Source organism: Falco cherrug, chromosome 12 (assembly GCF_023634085.1).
Source record: "Falco cherrug isolate bFalChe1 chromosome 12, bFalChe1.pri, whole genome shotgun sequence".
In the NCBI taxonomy this organism is placed as follows: Eukaryota; Metazoa; Chordata; class Aves; order Falconiformes; family Falconidae; genus Falco; species Falco cherrug.
The window spans coordinates 34481057-34500940 of NC_073708.1; the positions used below are offsets into that span (position 1 = coordinate 34481057).

The 19884-nt window shown below is 43.2% G+C and overlaps 1 protein-coding gene across 2 annotated transcripts in view; it reads right to left on the reverse strand.

Annotated features, from left to right (window-relative positions):
- Window positions 1-1310: 1310 nt before the first annotated feature.
- The window catches only part of NEGR1 (neuronal growth regulator 1), a 295944-nt gene continuing 277370 nt past the window's right edge, over window positions 1311-19884 (reverse strand). For both annotated transcript variants that reach the window (XM_055724994.1, XM_055724993.1), the window contains one exon: window positions 1311-4980. In XM_055724994.1, the coding sequence (XP_055580969.1) occupies window positions 4856-4980 (125 nt within the window). In that variant the 3' untranslated portion in view covers window positions 1311-4855. The remainder of the gene's footprint in view (window positions 4981-19884) is intronic.

Below are 19884 nucleotides of genomic sequence, written 5' to 3' on the forward strand. Positions count from 1 at the left end.
AGCAGAGAGCTGATGGCCTCGCCACAGCTCTGTTCCAGATGGGAGCGAAGCAGCCAGAGCAGGGTGGGAATCGCCTCCTCAGCTTGTCTCGTAATGCAGATTTACATCCTACTGAGCAACAGGAAAGCTTAATATGCCCTAAAATATGAATGACTGAAAACTAAGTTTATGAGAGGCGGCAAATATGCTGATGTCTACATTTTTTTAACACAGAATTTTCTAATATAAAGGAATCCTTTGAGCTCTTCCTGAATTGGGCAGAAAGTGATAGGAGCATTAAGAGTGTGCCCAGAGCTGAAGGTGCCCTGGCAAAAAATCTCCCCTGCCCTTGCTGATAGAAGATTTTTGGAGCAGGATTTGAGAATCCCTTCCAAATTATCCAGAGAGCCTTGCGCCATTGCCTTGTTCTGGCTGTTTTCTGTTCTGTTATGGACATTTTCCGATCGCAGAATAAATTCCCTCCCTTGCCCTCATTGCTCAGCGGAGAAACACAAGACAGGCTGGTGAAGCAGAGCCAGCCCAAGCCATGCGTGTCTGCAGCATCCCTGCACCTGCAATGGTGGTGCTGACGGTCGGACTCAAATTCCTCCCTTCCATGCCAATACTTCTTCATCTACTCTCAGTATTAAGGCTGAACAGAGAATTTTTAATTCCAGTTTTCTAAGATTATTTTTGTTTTTGTTGTTGTTCATGTTTGCTTGGTTTAATGACTTTAGTGTTGCGTGGCTGGAGGGGTATGGGTCTGTGGCCCCTCTCCCCGCAGTGCTGCGGGAGGAGGGAGCCCCCGAGCACCCCGCTCTGCCCGGCTCAGGACCCCCTGCAGGAGCTGGGCACACGAGGGGATGTGGAATGGGACGTGGGGAGCCTTCAGCAGCGCCCTGGGGCTGCCATGGCAAACCCTGCGTGCGAGGCAATGTGTTGCAAGTGCTAAAGTGGCAGGCTAGAATTTATCCTTTTCCTAAACTTCCTTGCATATGTCAATTTATGCAAGAATTTTTAAATTATTTAAGATTCTTTTAAAAGAGATGCTCCCCCCCCTCCCCCCCACTCCCCCGTCTTTCTTTTTTTCTGCAAAGAAACAGAACCTTCCGTGGCAGGCTATGAAATATGAATTATTTACCTCCAGACTGGGCAGAAGTCTGCTCCAATCTTAGAAGTAAATGCATATTTAATCTTTAAGGCATATTGTTTATCCATGTAAATACATATTTTGGTATACACATTCTTTATAACACAGTTATGTGGACTAAGTGGAGATTTTGGTAGGCATAACATTTACCATTGTTTGTCTATAATGCTAGCTCTGAAAATGTGCAAAAAAGCAGCTTTTACTGGTGATGGTTTCTAACGCTCCTGTATCTTAAAAACAGCATAGCTTCTAAAAAAAATATATATATTGAAAAGTTTAAAAAAAGCTGTCTAGCTATGAAGGACACATCTCCTGCCAAATTATAAACCTTTGAGAAACTGCATTTGTTCGAGAAGTTGTGAGACATCCTTTAATTCAGTATTATAATATCATGATCAGCAACTGTATAATTAGAGCATCATTGCTTCTATGTATGTCACCAATGCAATGGTAATTGCAGACCTGAGTTATTGCACAAGTGGGAACTTACGGTCTTACAGACTTCGGGGTTTCCAATGTGGACAGCAATCTTGATATAAATATTCAAGTTATACTGCTCGGAGCTAAGCCATTTATTTTTCATGTTTGAAAGGTGGGAATAAATATAATATTTGCCCGACAGATATGAACGGTATGGATTAATTCTCTGAAGAAGCATAGAACATACCTTCAAGCAGTTGCCTAAAGCAAATACACCCCACAAATTACAGGGTGGGTAGATTTCGTAAAATGTGGTTGCATTCAATTTGCAGCAGTCTGCACCCCCGGTTTGGGAAGAACGCCCCGATAAGTCCCAATCTGTACAATTACCAGTTCACTGCATGGAACAGATTCACCAAGAACCAAGTTTCTTTATTTGATCAACACTGCCTACAGCTCCAATCCTGCAAAAATTAAGGGTGTTTGGCTCTATGTACTCTGCCTGTTGAATTAATTGGTGCATAAAGTTAAGCACGGCTGCATCTCTGTGGGGCTGGAGGGCTGAGGGGCAGTCGGGTAAGCAGCCCGCAGGAGGCTGACCCTACGGACACCGAGGGCACGCGGCACGCCGCGCACACGTGCATGTACACACACATGTTCGCTGCTGAACGCGCAGGCCTGACTGATGTTCAGTACCTCTCCCGGCTAAGGGAACACCACTGGCACCTAGAAAGGTTTCTGGGTTTTGTTTTGTTTCTTTTTGGAATTGACGGTGATTATGTCCCCCCAAATTTAAGTGATGATTCAGAGACGGGACTGAATAGCTTGTCCGTGTTACCCAGTGGCTCTGCCCAGTATGAATGCAAAGTCAATGCCTAATTTCCCTCCCCCTCCACCCCCCACCCCGTATTTAATAAAGCTGCTGTTCATTCTATCCTGTTGCTGGAAATATCAGGTTCCAGATACCAGGAATCACAGGAATGAAATATAGCATTGAAATATAGAATTTGATCCAGCCGCAGTACAGAAAATTCTCTCAATTTTACGTGAGATGAGGCATACGAGTTGGGCTATGCATTTTTGTTTTCCTCCCTTTGGAAAACTGTACCAACATGATACTTTCTGCAGCACCACTGTTTCTAGCGAATGAATTCTAAAATATAGCACTTTAAAGCTGCAATACAAGAGAGATCAGAATATCAGGACTGTGTATAGTATAATTCGAATTGAGTTTTATACTCCTTCCTTAAACAATGAATTTTGTCATGTTATTCAAGGTTTTAAAAAAGGCTGCATTTCCGAAAATAGTAACTGCTTAGCGCACGGCTGTAAATAATAAGATAGAAATCGTACGGTCTGTCACTGAACATATGCAGAGTGACCCAGGACATTTTATTGTCATATTTTTGAGTCAGCCTAGTTCTGTTTATGCCCTTTATCGGTAGCTACAACAGATTTGCTGCATATTCTGTCTACGTGTTAGCATGGGATAGTGTATGCTGAGACTAGCAACACTGGGACCCTGCCTTTTCCAAAGCGGGGCTAACGGAGCCAACGCGGAGCCGCTGAGCCTGGCGGTGCTCAGCTGGCACTGCTGGCCACAAAGCCCTATTGGCAGAAGAAAAAAAATGATAAATTGTTCTATAACGTGTCACCTACTGGAGTTCATCTACAAAACACGGGAATGAGAATGTTGATAATGGTTTTATTATTCTTGTCATCGGTAGTAGTTTTGTAAACCAGTCAAGATCTACTGGGGTCACTGGGGGATCTTGTGTTCAAGGGCTGTTGGCCGTAGTCATGCCCCAGCAATTTACACAGATGGCTTTTTTAAATTCAGCTGTAAACAGTGAGCAACGTTTTGTGTTAATGCTGTCCGGGGCTGTTCAAAACGAAAAGTTAGCAGCATTACATGCTGTTTGGAAACTTGATCCTTCACTGAGTGAGATGAGCGTTATCTGGCCAGACTGCAGTGCTAGGAAATGGTGTATGAAGAGTTAACTGCTGCAATAAGGTATGTGTGCAGTGTTAGTGCATTGGGAATGGAGTCCTGTCTGTGAAGATGATTCTATCGTGGACGGCAACATGCACTTCAGTACAGTTATTGGAGCAACCTCGTTTTAATATATAGATATGTATATATATAAAATTCTGCTTGATACTTCATGTATTTTCAGATATCTAATATTTAAAAGCATCCTTTATCATTGCGAAATTAGCCAAACCAGTACAAAATTAAGTGCAAGAAAAATACCAATTCACATAGTTTTTGCCAGTAATACAAAAGGGACTGTTCAGCTTCTCACATTTACAGCCATTTAGGAATTCTGATTTAGAATGACTAAGGGAAACGTTCCTACATTCAAAAGATGCCTCAAAATAATTTGCGTTCTGTTTTATAATGGGGAAAACTAACTTTTACGGAGATTGCCTACTGGTTAGTGGTGGCATATGGAAAACAAAAGGAGTTGGTGCTGTCCTTGACTGACTGCCTAAAAAACTACTTCTGAAGCAGCTGGATGTGACCCCCTGAGCTGGAGAGGAGGCCTTCCTTTTAGCCAATAGCACCTTTGTCCTTGACTAGAGATTTCTTGTGCTCAAAAGGATGCTTTAGCATTTCCCAAAACACATTCCAGATTTGTTGGAGAGGAAGAGGAAAGTAGTGTTTTATGAAGGCACACCCATGCTGAATTTGCAGGAAAAAGGAAAGAAAGCAGTACTGCACAATGCAGTTATAATACAAGGCTCATTCTTGAAACCTGAATATCATGCTAGAAGAAAATCTAGATATGTGTAATATTTTGAAGAAATATTTTGAAGGCAATATTATTTGATTTTTTTTTATCAAAAAAGAAAAAACGTTCTGTGTCAATGTGGATAGAATGCTATTTAAGAAGGGAACTGAATATTTGTATTGCAGCCTTAAAGAAGCACATTTTTACTGCAATATTTTTTTTATTTTTTTTTGTAAACTACGGTCTGCAACTCAGCAGACCATGACTGAATGCTTTTGAAAACTTGTAGATTACAAACATGAAATCACAATTAATATCCTCTAAAAGTAATTTCAGAGTTTTCACGTCTTAAAAAAAGGACAATGTGTACTGCTTCACAAGGTAATGCAGCTAATCAAAAAAAGGAGTAGAATTAAAGTATTTACATAATGAGCAATTCTACAGAAGGCGATCATCCCCATGTAAGCACTGTTGATTATATCCCACGCTGCTTTTAACAAACTCTACCAGATTGGATCCAGTCATCAGCACTTTCAGAGAATCCTTAAAAGCCTTTTATGGGTCTTTACATTTAGTGCAGAATGATGTTCTTCAGGTAGAATATGCTGGTGAGGGAGGACAGTGTCAACACAAGGTACCAGCAGGAGAAGAGGACTTCGGCATCACCGGTGATCCCATACTGGGCTGTACTGGGAGCTGCAAAGAGAAGAAAAAGGGGTTAAGTGAAGATTTCCGCTCTTGGACCCCCAAATTCTGTTTTCATTAATTCTACAATAACTATTTGGGCAGCAAAAGCATTCTTCTGAAAACTGGAGAAAAAGCTGCAAAAGCAGCCAAGCCTCCCGCTGCACCGCTCACTGAATGTTACCTTTTGTTTTAAAAGACAAATCATTATTAAGGCAAGGATTTAAAAACGTGAGTGCTCAAAATCAGATGAGCGCTTCACGTTTAAACACCTGAATAATTAATCCGTTCTTAAGTTACGGAGCATTAGGATCTCCACTGAAATCAATGAGAGGTGAATATATTTAGCCCTGTTGGAAAACAACTAATTTTCTGCTGAACTTTAGAAGCCAAAGTTTGACAATTTTGCTTAGCCAAAGACATTCATATTTATTTTCAGTTTCTATGAAGAAATCGTATTTACTTGCTTTAATACGAAGTCTTTGTCAAATTCCTAAGTAAATATTAGAGCGAGTGCATGCAAAGAGAGTTAAAATAGAAGAGAACAGTGTTGAGAAACAAGTGAGGTGTCGGTCCTGGGCGACCATGAGCAGGCTGCCTGCAGCACCCACTGCTCTGCTATCCTACAGCCCCGGGCGGGGGGTGGGTGGGAAAGGACCTGTGGCCTCAGCTGTCAGCACGATGCTCTTGGGATATTCAGCTGCTAAATGAGCACTGCGGGCTATTTTTGGCCAGCAGATTTCTGTACACGTTTTCTCTCAATTCAAGTGTTTTTCTTATATATGAAACCCCAATCTTTTACCTATAAAATATATATTATATGCTGGTTACATAGCATCCTGTGCTCTTTGGTTGAACACTGCTATCAAAGGTTTTGCTTCTCAGACTTTATGAGTATACTATAGGTTATTCTAAAACAAAACCTGTGCAAGTCTTGCATAGAGTGCCATTTCTGCGAGAAGGCATTGCTCATGTCAATGGCACTTCAATCTAAATAAAGTTGTAGAAATTGCTTTTTTGATTAGACTGACCCAATGCCTGTCAAAACATGGATGGAGATCAGCTGGTGGATGCAGAGCAAGACTGAGCCAGCTTGGTGCCCACATTCTGGTGCTCAAGGCCTGCTCCTGGCAGAGCACAGCGGTGTTGGAAAGGCAGGAGGGGAACAGGCATTTCTGAGCTCATTCCTGGTGACTCACCTTGGGTGAGCTGGGGATGCTCAACCCAAAGGCTGCACTGTGAAAGTGAGAAACCACTAACGTGGCTACTTTGAAAAAGAAGTGAGCCACGTGTGTATGAAGAGGAGAGGTTGCCTGGGAGCATTGGGGTGGTGTGGGGTTGGATACCATGTGGAGGGAGCACGATTTCTCCTTTCACTCCATGGTGTTGCTGTCCTGAGGTGCCCTCAAGGCATGGGGCTATCTGGACTGAGGACACCAAAAAGACAGTCCGAAGATGAGACTTCAGCTGACAGCTTTGCTCTGCAGGCACATGGGAGACGGCTACACAGAACAGGTACCAACGGAGCAGAAGACAGTTTTCCTGGGGCCAAGACAAAAGCTTGCCCCACCGCCTCACCCAGGAGCTGCCCAGGACAGCACGGCTGCCCCTCACCAGTGCCAGGTTCACCTCTGGCAGGGACACACCAGGCTATGGCACGCCCCGTGCTTCAGAGGAATCAAACTACCCCAAATCCTCACGTGTTCCCTTTTGGGCAGAGAAGAGGAGGAGAAGTAAAGCACCCCTGTCGGCAGGTGTGAGCCACGCTGCAGGGTTCGCAGTGTGGGCAGGATGGAGCCCAGAAGGGAGAGCAGGATCCTGCTCGGTGGGATCGTCATCTGGCTCACAGGGAAAGCCCTGCTCACGGTGAAGGAGGATTATAAAGCAAGGGAGGGGATTTCACTAAAATCACAGCCTGTTGGGAAGAGTAGGAGAGACTACAGCAATCACCCAAGACAAGAAAGTAGACCCGAGGGTTTCACCAAATCCTGTTTGCTTTTGCAGGATGAGGTCTTCTGCATTTCAAGTCTTGTTCAGTCCAAATACATCAATGCCCCTTTTCTTTCTGTACAGAAGACTGTGCTATGTCCTGCTAGGTCCATTTTCAACATATGACATTTTATGTGGTGCAGAGTATTTGATGAAACAAAAAATTATTCATTTCCCCCATGCAGAAAGGTTCTGGTAATAAAATAAAAAAACCTGGAAGGTGAAGCTTGATTTTGAAGCTTAGTTTAGTGACTTATAACCATGACTAACTGCAGGACAGGGCACTCTCTTGTCTTCTCATTAAAAAGGAACTTTCTGTGATAAGTCAGTATGACAAATCAACATTTAATTTATTACAAAAACCAGGCTAGCAAGCCGAAGCATAGCATAGGTGGTATTTCATTTTATCATATTAAAAGAGTTTTCCCAACGTAAAGATAATTTGAACTACGGCAGCTATAAAAGCAAGTGGAAAATTATGTAAATCTGATTTCCTGCACATGAACCAGTCCTATCTTTCTAAAGCTTATTAAATCATATCTGAATTGTTTCAGCACAAAGGTACTAGGTGAATTAATGGGGAAAAAATACGTAGACTTGGGCAGATAATAGAAAAGACTTATGGATCCCAAATCTGGCTCACTGGAAGAATTTGATGCAAAAGAAACCTGAAGGACAGGTAAATCTGGAGTTTAAGACACCAGGTTCTGCTAGTTTTGAATAAACTGCCCCAAGGGCTGACTTCATGTGGTACAGGGAGGTGCAGGATGCTTTTTCTGGTCCATGGGCCACATGAAAAGACAGCAGATTTAGATGAGATATTAGGAAGAAATTCTTCCCCGTGAGGGTGGCGAGGCGCTGGCCCAGGCTGCCCGGAGCAGCTGTGGGTGCCCCATCCCTGGCAGGGCTCAAGGCCAGGCTGGACGGGGCTGGGAGCAGCCTGGGCTGGGGGGAGGGGTCCCTGCCCGTGGTGGGGGGTGGGACTGGGTGGTCTCGGAGGTCCCTGCCAACCCAAACCATGCTGTGATTCTGTCATTCTATAATGTATTACCCCAGTTTGATTCCACCCTGTCCCACACCTTGAACCCCTTAGGAGCTAGGGTGCCGATGCTATGGCTGGGTCTGACAAGATTGCTCTTCATAAAACCATATTTGAAACCTGTGTTTGGCATCACCACAAAGAATGAAATCCAGCTTTGCTGCATGGCTTCCACGTTCAGTGGGACAGGTGCTCTGAAAGAGCTTGAGCTGAAATTTCAAATTATTCTGCAGCCCCACTAATACCTGTTCCATTTCCTCAGATTTCTGTAAGGAGAGCAAACTGGTGCCTGCGTGCTGTCATTAGGGTGTGCTGATTAGTGCCTGCTGGGTATAGTTTCATGTAGTGAGACCCGCAGTGGCATTTGCTACCAAAACCCAAAATGAACCCAAAGATATTCACATTTGCATCCACATGGCCCCAAGAGTCCCCCCAGACAAAGAAACTGCTGTGATTGTGGAAATGTCCCCAAAACCTATGGCAAACTGATCATCAGTTGGCTTTAAAGGGCTTTTTCAAAACTGTATACTGCAGGTTTAAAAAGCCACGCTATTTTAATCCAAACTGGAACTGGTAGCTGGAAAACATTTGCCATATGCCTGCACAGGGCCAGTATTCCGCGTGTGCATCATGGTGTGCTTCTTCAACCCTCTGATTCATCTGTCGGTGGAAAAAGCCTGACTGTTTTCAGTTTGCTTTAACCGTCTCCTTTTATAATTAGCAACTCGAATTAGAGCACCCCTTGGGAAGCTCAGCTGGCAGAAATGGGCAGGGTGCTGCCTGTGCCCTCAGCTGGGGAACACCCACTTGTCTTAGGTATGAGGGACACTGGCTTAATGATAGGGAAAGTCTTGCCAGATCATTATCCCTCTTAGCTTTAATTTGACTTCTGGAAATCTCCAAGTGTTTCTAGTCTCCAAAGTGAATTTATAAGCAGATGTCCCTCTCACGATGAGTGGCAAATGGGTTGCATCAATTACAATGTCATGGTAGATCTACTGGATGGCATACACTTTAAAATGTTGTGCTTGGCTCTTAAAGATTCTTAAAAATTGATAAGCTTCTGCAGTCCTTTTCCTTTTCACCTCGGTGATTAACTGATTAACTTTTCCTGTGGCTACTTGATTGCTTTGCAAAAGAAAATTTTGTTCCTAAATACTAATAAAATCCTGTAGATTTTTTGTGGTGTTTTACAGACTTTAAAAAGTAAACAAACTTACTTTTAAAATGTAAAGATTGCTAGTATGGTCAGCTTAGTGACTCATCTGGAATGAATAGTTATTTTTGTAAGTACTAAGTAGCCCTTGCTCTCATGATCATCGCTGTGTAATTGCTGGGGTAATGCTAGGCAAGGTCATTTCCTACTTGGATGGGATCATTTTCATAGGGGTTTTTTTGATGCTTCTCTATGTCAGACTAAGAACCTTAGTTTAGGAATGGGTGAGAAGGTTTAAATGTCTGAAAAAAGCATAAACTTCACAGCTGCTTTCTGCCCCCCCACTGAGATCTTATCATCGAATGTCATTGTTTTATACAGACACACACACTTGCACTTGCAGTCTCAGTATTTGTACAGCAAGATAATGCTGGAGGTATGTATGATTAGGCATTAAATAAAAGCATGAATTATTTGACTCTGTGATTACATCTGCAGCTATCCTGGGCATTTCCATAATACCTATCACCATGTTATAATGGAGCACTCAGTTTATAACTGGTTTTACAGTGTGTGAAGCTTTTGGTACACAGAGAGGGGAAGGAGAGCGATGGCGGCCAGCCCGCAGAGGGGGATTTGTCTGGCTAAAGATTCTCGTCCAGAACAATGTTTTGGTAACTACCTGGAATAGAAACTAAGGTCAAATTGTTTGGCTCCCCTTGTGCTGATCTGGTGGTGCAAATTGAGTTCAGAGCCACGGTAGTAATTCCTTAAAAGAAAGTGGTTTTCCATCTAGAATATGATTAAAATGAGCTTGATGAAAAGTCCGATGTTTGAAATACAGAAAGACCTAGGATTTAGAAGTTGCAATGAGTTTCAAGTATATCAACTTCAGTCGTTAAGGAATAATAATTTACTTTCTTGCTAAAGGATAAGTCGTTGAATTTCCCTGAGCATCCCATGTGGTAAGGCAGGATGGCATGTGGAGCCGCATACCCGGCAGCGTGGCCGGGGGACCCGGGGAGTTGGCGGGTCCTGGCCCATGTCCCTGCCCGTGCCCTCGCCTGGGGACGGTTCCTGCCCCGCACAGCTCCGTGGGCAGCCCCATGCTGGTGGGACCTGCAGCCATCACTGCCTGCCAAGGGTAACCCTCCGTACCAATGTACAGCAGGAGGGTACAGGAGCATGTTTTGTGTGCATGTGTCGTGCCGTATCCCTATAAGCATTATCAGGCGTGTTCAATCACTCTTAGCACATGACAATTATCTGCAGATCTGTCCAAACGGGTACTCTTGTTGCAGCAGGGACAGAGGCATGTGAAGAAAGTTTCTGCTCTTGTTGCCCCCTTTGCTTTGTAGCTCCCTGTGTCATTAGGTACCAATAAAACCGTGTCTGTTTCTTACTTGTGACAAGACCACACTTAGCATCTTTCCTGCGAGTCATTTACATGGTGTCACAGTCCTGCAGAAGGAGAAACCCCTGCTACGGGCAGCACTGGCCGCATCCTCCCCCGCCATCACAGCACGCTTGCCAGCCAAGGTCCCCGTGTGCATGCCTCTGAAGTCCATGTGCTCTTATCAAACCCTCTTTTTTTTTTTCTAATTTAGTGATTATTCCACATAATCCTAACGTTTTATAACAGTTAGCAGTTGTGAAAATATTTAAGCACACTCTTAGCACAGATAGGATTATATTCAGACATCTCTCCTGGTGGTGAATAGAAAGGAACAAAGTGATATTATATCACTATCTCTAATTAATACAAGAGATTAAGAAAAGTACTATGCTGAAACGTGGAAACCAACATTTCCTAACACCAAGGACTGCATTAACCAGAAATAATTATAAGCTTTAATGCTGATGCCTTGTAGACAAAAGCACGGACCCCTTTAGGCTGTCTGAATAAGCAAGACTAATTCTGTTAAATGGATTATGCAGGGAGATGTTAATGAGCACTTCATTTAACTATATTCAGGTTAATTATTTATTATAGGAAAGCCTTAATAAACAATTTTTTGTGCAACATTTAAAATACACAGAGAATGAAGGAATAAACTAACTCAAGGTCAGAGCTGTAAGGAAAAAGAAGATGAAAAAGGCTGGGCTGTCAAAAATGTTTTTTTTTAAAAGAAAAGATTGTAAGATAATGGGGCTCCGAAGGCTCAGTTGAGTCCTGCAGATAACATCTCTAAATATTGTTACACTTGAAGTTAGTTGAGGATTTATGGCTTTGGAGGAGTGGGTCGACAGTCTATAAAAGACTGAATTAGAAAGCAATGGCTTGTGATAGGAAAGGTAATCTGCTTGGAGCGCGCTACAGCGGGCTTACGAGTATTTTGACTGAAGGAAAGTTTGTCAAGAAGAGAAGCCTCACTCTGTGCCTCAGAGGCCAGGCAGGAGCACAGAAAACTTGACCTTGGGAGAACAAAACCTTAAAATCTTGTGTAAAAATGAATCAGTGAAGACACCGATTTGTTTAGTCTTATGCAAATGCAATCATCCTCAAGGCTAAGTGCCCGAGACAGGAAATTTACAGTGATGGAAAAATTCACTAGTGAAGTTAAATAGATAAATCTGAACGAGGGGGCCCTTTTAAGTGTGTGCCAGATGGAGACTTTGATTAAACAGAGCTTTGACCATGATAATAACACTTGGAAAATGTTGATAATTCAAGTAATGTTGAAATGAGTTTGGACCGTGGTAACTGAGAGCTGGATGTGGTGACTCAGAAGGTCCGCTCCATCTGATGTTCCTTTGCTATTGGTATGAATCACTGAAATGCCTTTTAATGAGGGAGAAACGGGCAGCACTGCCGTGGCCAACATCCCCAGAGCGTGTTTGAAATGCAAAATGCTTATTTTTTAAGTAAAGGCACACATTTGCAAGAGATTATTTTATAAGTGATGTACAGCCAAAATGTCTTGCTTATCCCAGCAAAGAAAGTCAAGTGAAGGAAATCGGTGCAGAGCTATGCAGCCCCAGTGCGCAGCGGGTGAAACGCGTTTTATGTGATGGCTCACAGGGCACGGGAAAACATTTTCACTGAGTATAACAAACTCTTAGATGAGGCAGCTCATTGCCACTGGCTGTGTTGCTGTGCGGTGCTCATTTGTTTTCCCAGCCTTTGGTTACAAAAGTGTGGGGGCAAGGATTATGCTGGGAATGCTGCAGGAACGTGCTAGGGGACTCCGCCTCCCTATAGCATCATCTACAGCAAATGCAATCTTATAAGGAACAGCCAGACTCTGGGTCATGTGGGTGTACATTTGGGTAGAATTTTGCCTTAGTGTATTTTTTATCCAGCAGTCGCTTGGTACTACTGAGACAAATATATCTGAAAATCCTTGAGAAAGGAGACAGGAAATACTGGAAAAGTTGTCTGTGAGCTAATTCTGCCTGGATGGCTAGGACAGAGCTGTAGAGGATAAAGCCAAAAACTGTGAGGCTCTTTAGAAGCGTGGCTTTATCGTTCTCTGAAATGTGAGCGTTAGGCAGAAAGATTTGGCAGATGAGCCCCCCCCCCGCCCCCGCAGTCCGACGGACTTGGCAAGAGAGGGGTATTGTCAAGTCCTATTTGTTGGCATTCACACAAGGCTGCTGGGAGACAAGGAAACTGTAAAATGAATGGCTTATGCTGATTTGTTTCTTATTTCTAATTTAAATGAATGATGTAGAATTTTTTGAGTCTTAAAAGTAGGAATGCAGAGAGTAAAAGATCATTGCTATAACTGTAGAAACAAAAACCTACTACTATTTGTTGCACTAAAATATTAAAGCTTAGTCTTTTAAATACTTGAGGTGGATATGCCACCAGCAATGCTTTAAAGTGAAATACTATCCCAATGTGTGTTTGCGTGTATCTCTGTGTACGCACCAGAAATAAGAAAGAAACATTTGTTTCAAGTCAGAAGGACCCCAGCTTGATATGCTCTGTATCTAATTCCAAAGTGGTTCTTGATACTGATTCTGACAGAGTTAAAATATGAATTGTAATATTTACAGGACTAAAAAGAAAGTCAAGCAACTGACTAGCTCAGCCACCCAGTGTTGTAAATTCCTTACTGTGGGGATCTTTACCTGGGAATGTGGATTCCCTGGCTGTGAAAACACACACCCAAGGAGGCAGCAGAGGGGACATGTTTCCCTCCCTGCCCTCCGCAATGATAAGTGTCACCCTTCCCGTTCCACCCATGCACACACCGACAAATAACTCACGCTAAATAGCAAAGAACTAATTTTAAACCAGCTAAAAATACACACAGTAATGTAAATTTTAAGTAAGATGATTTTTGCTTGCTTATTAATGTGATTGGGGCATGCCAGACACATTTTGCAGTTGTTCAAACTAGACCTACTTAGTGAACACTTAACAGCTGCATTTCATTAAGCTTATAGAGAAAGCAAACCCATAGCTGATGGAGGTTGTTAACTACATGCAAAAGGTTTTTAAGTGTCTTAATTTCTGTTCTCAAATAACTCTCTGGAACAAAGCATTTCCGAAGTCAGCAGCTTCGCAGAAGCACTTAGTGCAGGCATCTCCGTATAGATGGTGTGGATACGGAAGCGGCCCCCACCCCCTCAGGTTGGCTCACCGGTGACCTGTTTGCTTGCCCAGAGCATTGCTCCCGTCCCTGGGGAGAGCATCCCGTGCTCAGGCTGGAGAGGCTGCGGTCAAAGAGCTAGCCACCACCTCGGCAGAGCTGGCCTTGGGAGCGTGGCCCAGGGCTGGGCGGCCAGGAGCAGCTCCGTCTGGCCACCCTGAGACTCTTGCTGTCTCCCGTTGGCTTTTCCCAGTCTCAGCACCCTGAGACCCGCCCGGGTCGGCACCCCTCCGCAGCCTGCCTCCCACGCTCAAAGGCGGCGCTAACAAATGGGACCCTAACATCGCAGGGGGGGTTCCTAAAACCCATCCCTCCTTCCTGTTGGCTTCCAAATTCTAACGCTTTGTTTTCCAAATTGTCACTTTTTATTTTCCAACTTGTCATTGACTTTCCTCACAGAAATCCAGGTTCACATCTGATGGTTACTATTCATAGCAACACATATAATGTACAAAGAAAAGGGGTGTTATTTTAGAGAAACAAACGTCTCCAACTTTTCATTCGTAAGTTTTCAAACTTATAAATGGTGAGCAAGTTTTCCAGCTAATTTATACTTAAAAACATCGTGGTAATTTGATCATCTGTAAAGTTACAGGCAGATTGGCAAAATTTGTGTAACTTAATAGAGAGAGGGTAAGATAACCTTTTCATCCTAATTAAATGGATGCTATTGTTGAAGAGTATTTAAGATATCAGAAGAAAAAAAAAAAAAAGCCCTCTCCAAGAAGGGAGGCACATGGGGTATCTTATCCTTAGGCACGAGATCCCGATCACTCAAACCCTGGATTTTGGACATTTTCACTTGATATGCCAAAAGAACTGCTGTGGTCCTCAGTGTCACTCCGTGCTTTTGAGGGAGTTCAGCATCTAATTATTAGTGACAGGATAGAGAGCTACAGAAGCTATTCACATTTTCTATTCAGTATAGTACACCCTTGAATTGTTAAAAAAACCTGCCATAACCCAAACTACTGCATTTTAATACATTTGAATGTAAGCACTTCATATTGCTACTGTTTTCACAACGAAAAGGTATTGTTAAAACTTTATTACCTAGGTGTGATTTGTTTCCAAACTTGCATTTTGAATTTTAGCATACGGCTGCCAATAGAAAAGTTCCCATTTACAGACAATTATCACACGGTGGTACCTAAAAATCCCTGTAGTTACTGCTCACTCTAATTATACGGTCTTGCTGTTGTTCTTACTCAGTAGTGTTTGCAAGTGTGGGCTTTTCAGTGGGGGCCAGGCACGCTCCCTTTTTGTTACTCTGTGTTTCTGTATTTACTATGGGTTCAGGTAATGTGAAAAATCTGGAGAAACTCTTAACAATAGCAGCCCTAACACAAAAGCCTGTTTTGTAGATAATCAGCGTAAATAATAGATTCTCCACATGCTGCTGTCTATCAAGTTACTTCTTCAAGCAAATGTCTGTGGGTATCATAAAATCAGAAAAATAGTGGTGCTCACACAAAGCAGGCTCATTCTAATCTCTCAGATAGCGCAGACATGCTTTTGTTGCAGCTGCAAAAACAAAAACAATTTTAAACCCTACGCATTGTTGTACGGTATATCTATAATGGAATTTCATTTAGGCACAGATAGACTTGATCGTATCAAGTAAAAAAACCCCCTCCATTAAATAATGCAAGGGAAAAGAATCCTTCTAATACAGTAATAGGATAAATGAAGCAGGCACTGAACGCGAAGCACCTTCGTGTTTAACAGGATAAAATAGTACAGCCCTGACATAGCCGGTTTCTGCTGCAAGGAGTATTTCATAATCCCAAGAAGTATTTATGAAGAAAATTACTGTGAGAGAATAGAATAAAATTTGGCTTTATATATCATCTTTTATACTCAAGTTATCTCAAATTTCTTGGTACAGCTGAGAACTGCAGTCATATTGAAACAAATAAAGTATCTTTTAGGAACGGCAGGGCTGTGGATGTGTACCAGCCTCGAGGTCTGAGGTGACTTTGAAGAGATGGAGGCGATACCAGCCCCAGCCCTGGCACAGACCCGCTCTTACACAGCTCTCTGCCATCACGGGCAGAGGGGGCAGGAGGGGGCAGCCAGGTGCCTTGCCTGGGGCAGCACGGAGCAGGTACTGGGTGGCTCTGAACAGACATCTCCCCGTCCCTCAGAGCAGGCTGGGCCTGACATAGCTGTTCAGAGTGAACTGCGGCGTGCACCGTCCTCCACATCCCACACCATCTCCCCCAGGTCTTCTAGCCCTGACCAGCAACGCAGGGACAGCTCCAAGGTGACCCACGCTGCGATTTTAATGCAAGACCCTCAGAGCTGGATGTGCCCTAATGAGAAGGAACCGCACGCGTTTCAGAGGGCGGATTAAAATTCAAAATAGTCTTAGTGACTAATGGAAATCTTTTGACCAGGAAAAAAACACCCTAAATTCAATAAGGCAAAAAATAAAAAATTTATAATCCAGTCTTTCGCAAAAAAAGCCAACTGCATGTATACCAGGAGAGTAAGAATTGACTCTGTGACGGTTCTCAGAAAGGCCTCTGTGATTACAGCCGATCATCCGTGCTATCTTGCTATGGAAGGAGGAATAGTTTCTGGGGGGTTGTGTGAATGCAAGCGCAGCCTCTGGAGCAGCGGTGCTGTTCCTCTCAGCACGGCAGGGCTTGGCGAGCATGGGTCGTGTCGGGCGATGCAGGGTGGCCGGGCATAGCCCAGGGAGGAACAACAAGAACATCTCACCTGGGAGGGAAGCTTGGAGCAGCAGGACAGTTCAAAACTTTAAAGGGAGAGGGAGTCCTGATAGCAACTGCGGGGTGCGCATAAAGATTGCCCCTAGAGAAGGTAAGGAATGATCTGCCTGCGTCTGTAGCAGGTAGAATGAGACGAACAGGTCTGCCCTGCAGCAGGTAGGACCCAGAACAGCTGTGAAGGCAGGCTGAGCCCTGCTTGTACGGAAAGGATGAGGAACCTGCATCGTTGCAGAGTTTTAAAGAGCAGTGTATACAAATACCTGCCAAAAATAACAGTAGGCACCACCCCTCTTGCCTGCAGGAAGAGACCTTTCTAGATGTTTCCTGTGGGTCTTTAAAAAAAGAATAATCTGGGAGTGCAACATAATTAGCAGTGACCGAAACATTTAATTTCTTTCTGGAACTAGAGCTAGAATAGGTTCCACAGGAGGAAAGGGACATGGCAGAGACAAAGATGGGTGACCTGAGCGTGCAGCTCTTGGAAGCAACCGCCCTGTCCGTAGCATGGGCTGCAGCTCCATCCCCCTCTCCTACAAACAGGCTCTCCATTCCTTCCGATGGCTTAGGGAAGTGCCTGTTGCATGAAGACTGCGTGGAAAACTTTAAACAGATCTTTAATTCTCATAGAAAAATGAAGGCAGCTGTGGAACCTATAATTAGCATATGCCTCAGCTTATCAAACCTGGCTTTGCTGCTGCATTGTGCCTTGTGATTTCCCTCATAAAAACCTTCAGACCTATCTGAAGAGCAGCTACTTGTCTTCCACTGGGAGAAATCAGTGGAAGATTTCTCTGCGCTTGCACTTCTGAATGGGTAGGAATGTTCTCAGTCTCAGGATAAATGTATCTTTGGATGAGCTGTGCCCCCTCCCCAATCCCACTGCCCTGTTTCCTTTTCCACCGCTCCTGTGCGCTTTCATTTCGGCAGGCTAAGCACCGGCTCCGGCTCCTCCCTCTTTCTCTTCTTTCTTTTCACCTCACAGGAGCAACAACAGATTCAAACACTTTACATAAATGTGCAGTTTTAATCCGTTTCTTTGTGGGATCAGACCCTGAAGGGCTATAATTATCACTGATGTTCCCACATTACAGCTATTAATATGTTCAAGGGCACTGTTGTCTATGGCTTGAAATAAAACGCGACTTCGATTTTCTTTGAGTTTGCCAAGCTTTCCTCTCCTTCTTTAGATGTGCTAAAAATAGTTTACCCAAAGATTATTAGAAAAAAAGTAAAGATTTTTTTTTTTAATGTTGTTTTGTGTTTTATTGCAGCAGTAATCTCGGTAAGGTTATCTTCGGTGACTCGAATAACTTTGCCTTCAAATAAAAGTTATGACTTAGCCCAAAGGCCAAGCAAAGAGCGCTCTCTGGAATCAGATCCACTCTGCCTTTTTGGAGCATATATGAGAAAAGCTGAATAAATGCAAACTTAACGTAGCTTGATACTCAAGAGTTATACCATCTACTACTATGTATTAATGATCTAGAAACACTATCTAGGATTTCATTAGCAAAGTAAAGCCTATTTAATAAAAGTAGTCCATGAAATGCTGAAAATTCCCACTCAAAATTCTAACAGAAGTCAAGGGAGGTGATCCTGTTGCTGTCTCCCCAGCTTGGTTACGCAGGCAAAGCTGCAAGGCTGGCTTCAGAATGCGAGGCGTCTGTAAGCACTTCTAGGCACCCCCCCACACCCCCCGCAAATAAACCCAAAGTCCACCCTGCTGCTGACAGCCCGAAACTGTAGCCTCATTGCAGATGTTTCCATTAATACTGTGCTTAGCAGGCTGGAACACAATTACATATTACTGAAACAAAAATTATAACATCCGTGTAACCTGGCTGATAGATAACACGGTGTCGCAATAAATAACACAGTGTTGCATTTTTTTGCTTAAATAGATGGGCCGTTCTGTGTAACCAGCCTCTGCCATCTAGTGATGCACACTGAGGGGCTGGAGCTCCTGGTCAGTGCCAGAAAAAAGGAAGAAAGAGTCAGCCTAGAGAAAATATCCTGAGTTGCACTATCAAGACATTTCTATAGATATCCAAAGCCTGCTGAATTTACTGGCTAAAGCATTAATTCCTTGAACTGAGAATTGGACACGTGTGATTATTTTTTCCACTGGATTTCAGAATTACCAATGCTTTATAAAAGAAAGGCAACGCCTCGATACAGAGTTGTACAAACTGGATAGCACAATATACAGCATCCTATTATCTATCAGCAGAAAAACAATTTAGTAACACCAGTGTAGTCGGCGAAGCCAGGAAGTGCAGCTGACGTTTGCTCCCCCTGACAGCAGTGCTGCTCATCGCCCAGAGGAACATATTCTACCTCTGATAGGAAAAGATAAGGTAAAAGGTAATGACCTCAGGTTTAAAATTTGCTAATTAAGTGTCTGTAGGAAGGTACTGCATCACTGCAGCAGAGTCTGAGTGGCCGGGTGCCAGGGTGTTTTGCCCTGTATTTCTATCCAAGGGTATTTGCTCTAATCCAGCTTCCCACGAAAGGCTGAACCAGGTGAGCTGTCGAGGTCCCTTTCAGCCCGGGCGATTCTGTGAATCATCACATTTCCCAAGATCTCAGTAAATTTACCCCAGCCCTGAGACATCCGTGGGCTCAGACACAAGTTCTGATTAGATACTGAATTGAGGCTATTCTTAGTTACTGTGTTATTTTGAGATGTAATCCAAAAGACAAATGTACAACTTGCAAACTGTCCTTTTTGCCCCAGATCTGGTCAGAAGAAGATTTTTTTCCTGAGTTTAGGTATGGAAAAACTAAAAATTCGTAGAAACAATAAGTTCTTCTGTTGAGAGTGAACCATGAAATCACTTTTAGATAGTTTTCAGAATGATGTAGCTGCTGAAGCCCTCCATTTCTTTAAAATGCTTCTTTATAACTGATATCAGAACTAATTTCTATTGTGTTTATTTATGGGAAATCTTAGCATATTAGGCAATTGCAAGTCCCATGTACTGTAGGATTGTATGACATGTATGGCTACCTAACCCTGGAGCTGCACTACACTGAGTAGGTGTGGGTGCCACATTCACCTTCCAAGCTTTGCTTCTAGAGGGATGGCTTTTGTGTATCTGCAGCGTGATGTACACACAGTTTCTGAAGCACACATGTATGCTATTTGAAATTCAGCTTTTTTAGACTGTTTTAGATTTGCAAAAGCATATTAAAATGCTGTAGCATGCATGTTTTTCATTAGTCAAAAGTAAAAAATTCTTACTTATTTTGAAGAAGTACTCAGCAGACAGACATGCTAACATGTTAAGTACAACACATTTCTGTCATAAGAGATATACTACAGCTTTCAGCTACAGGTCTTACTACAGTATCCCTCACTCTGTAAAAACCCTTCCCTCCCACGTATGTGCG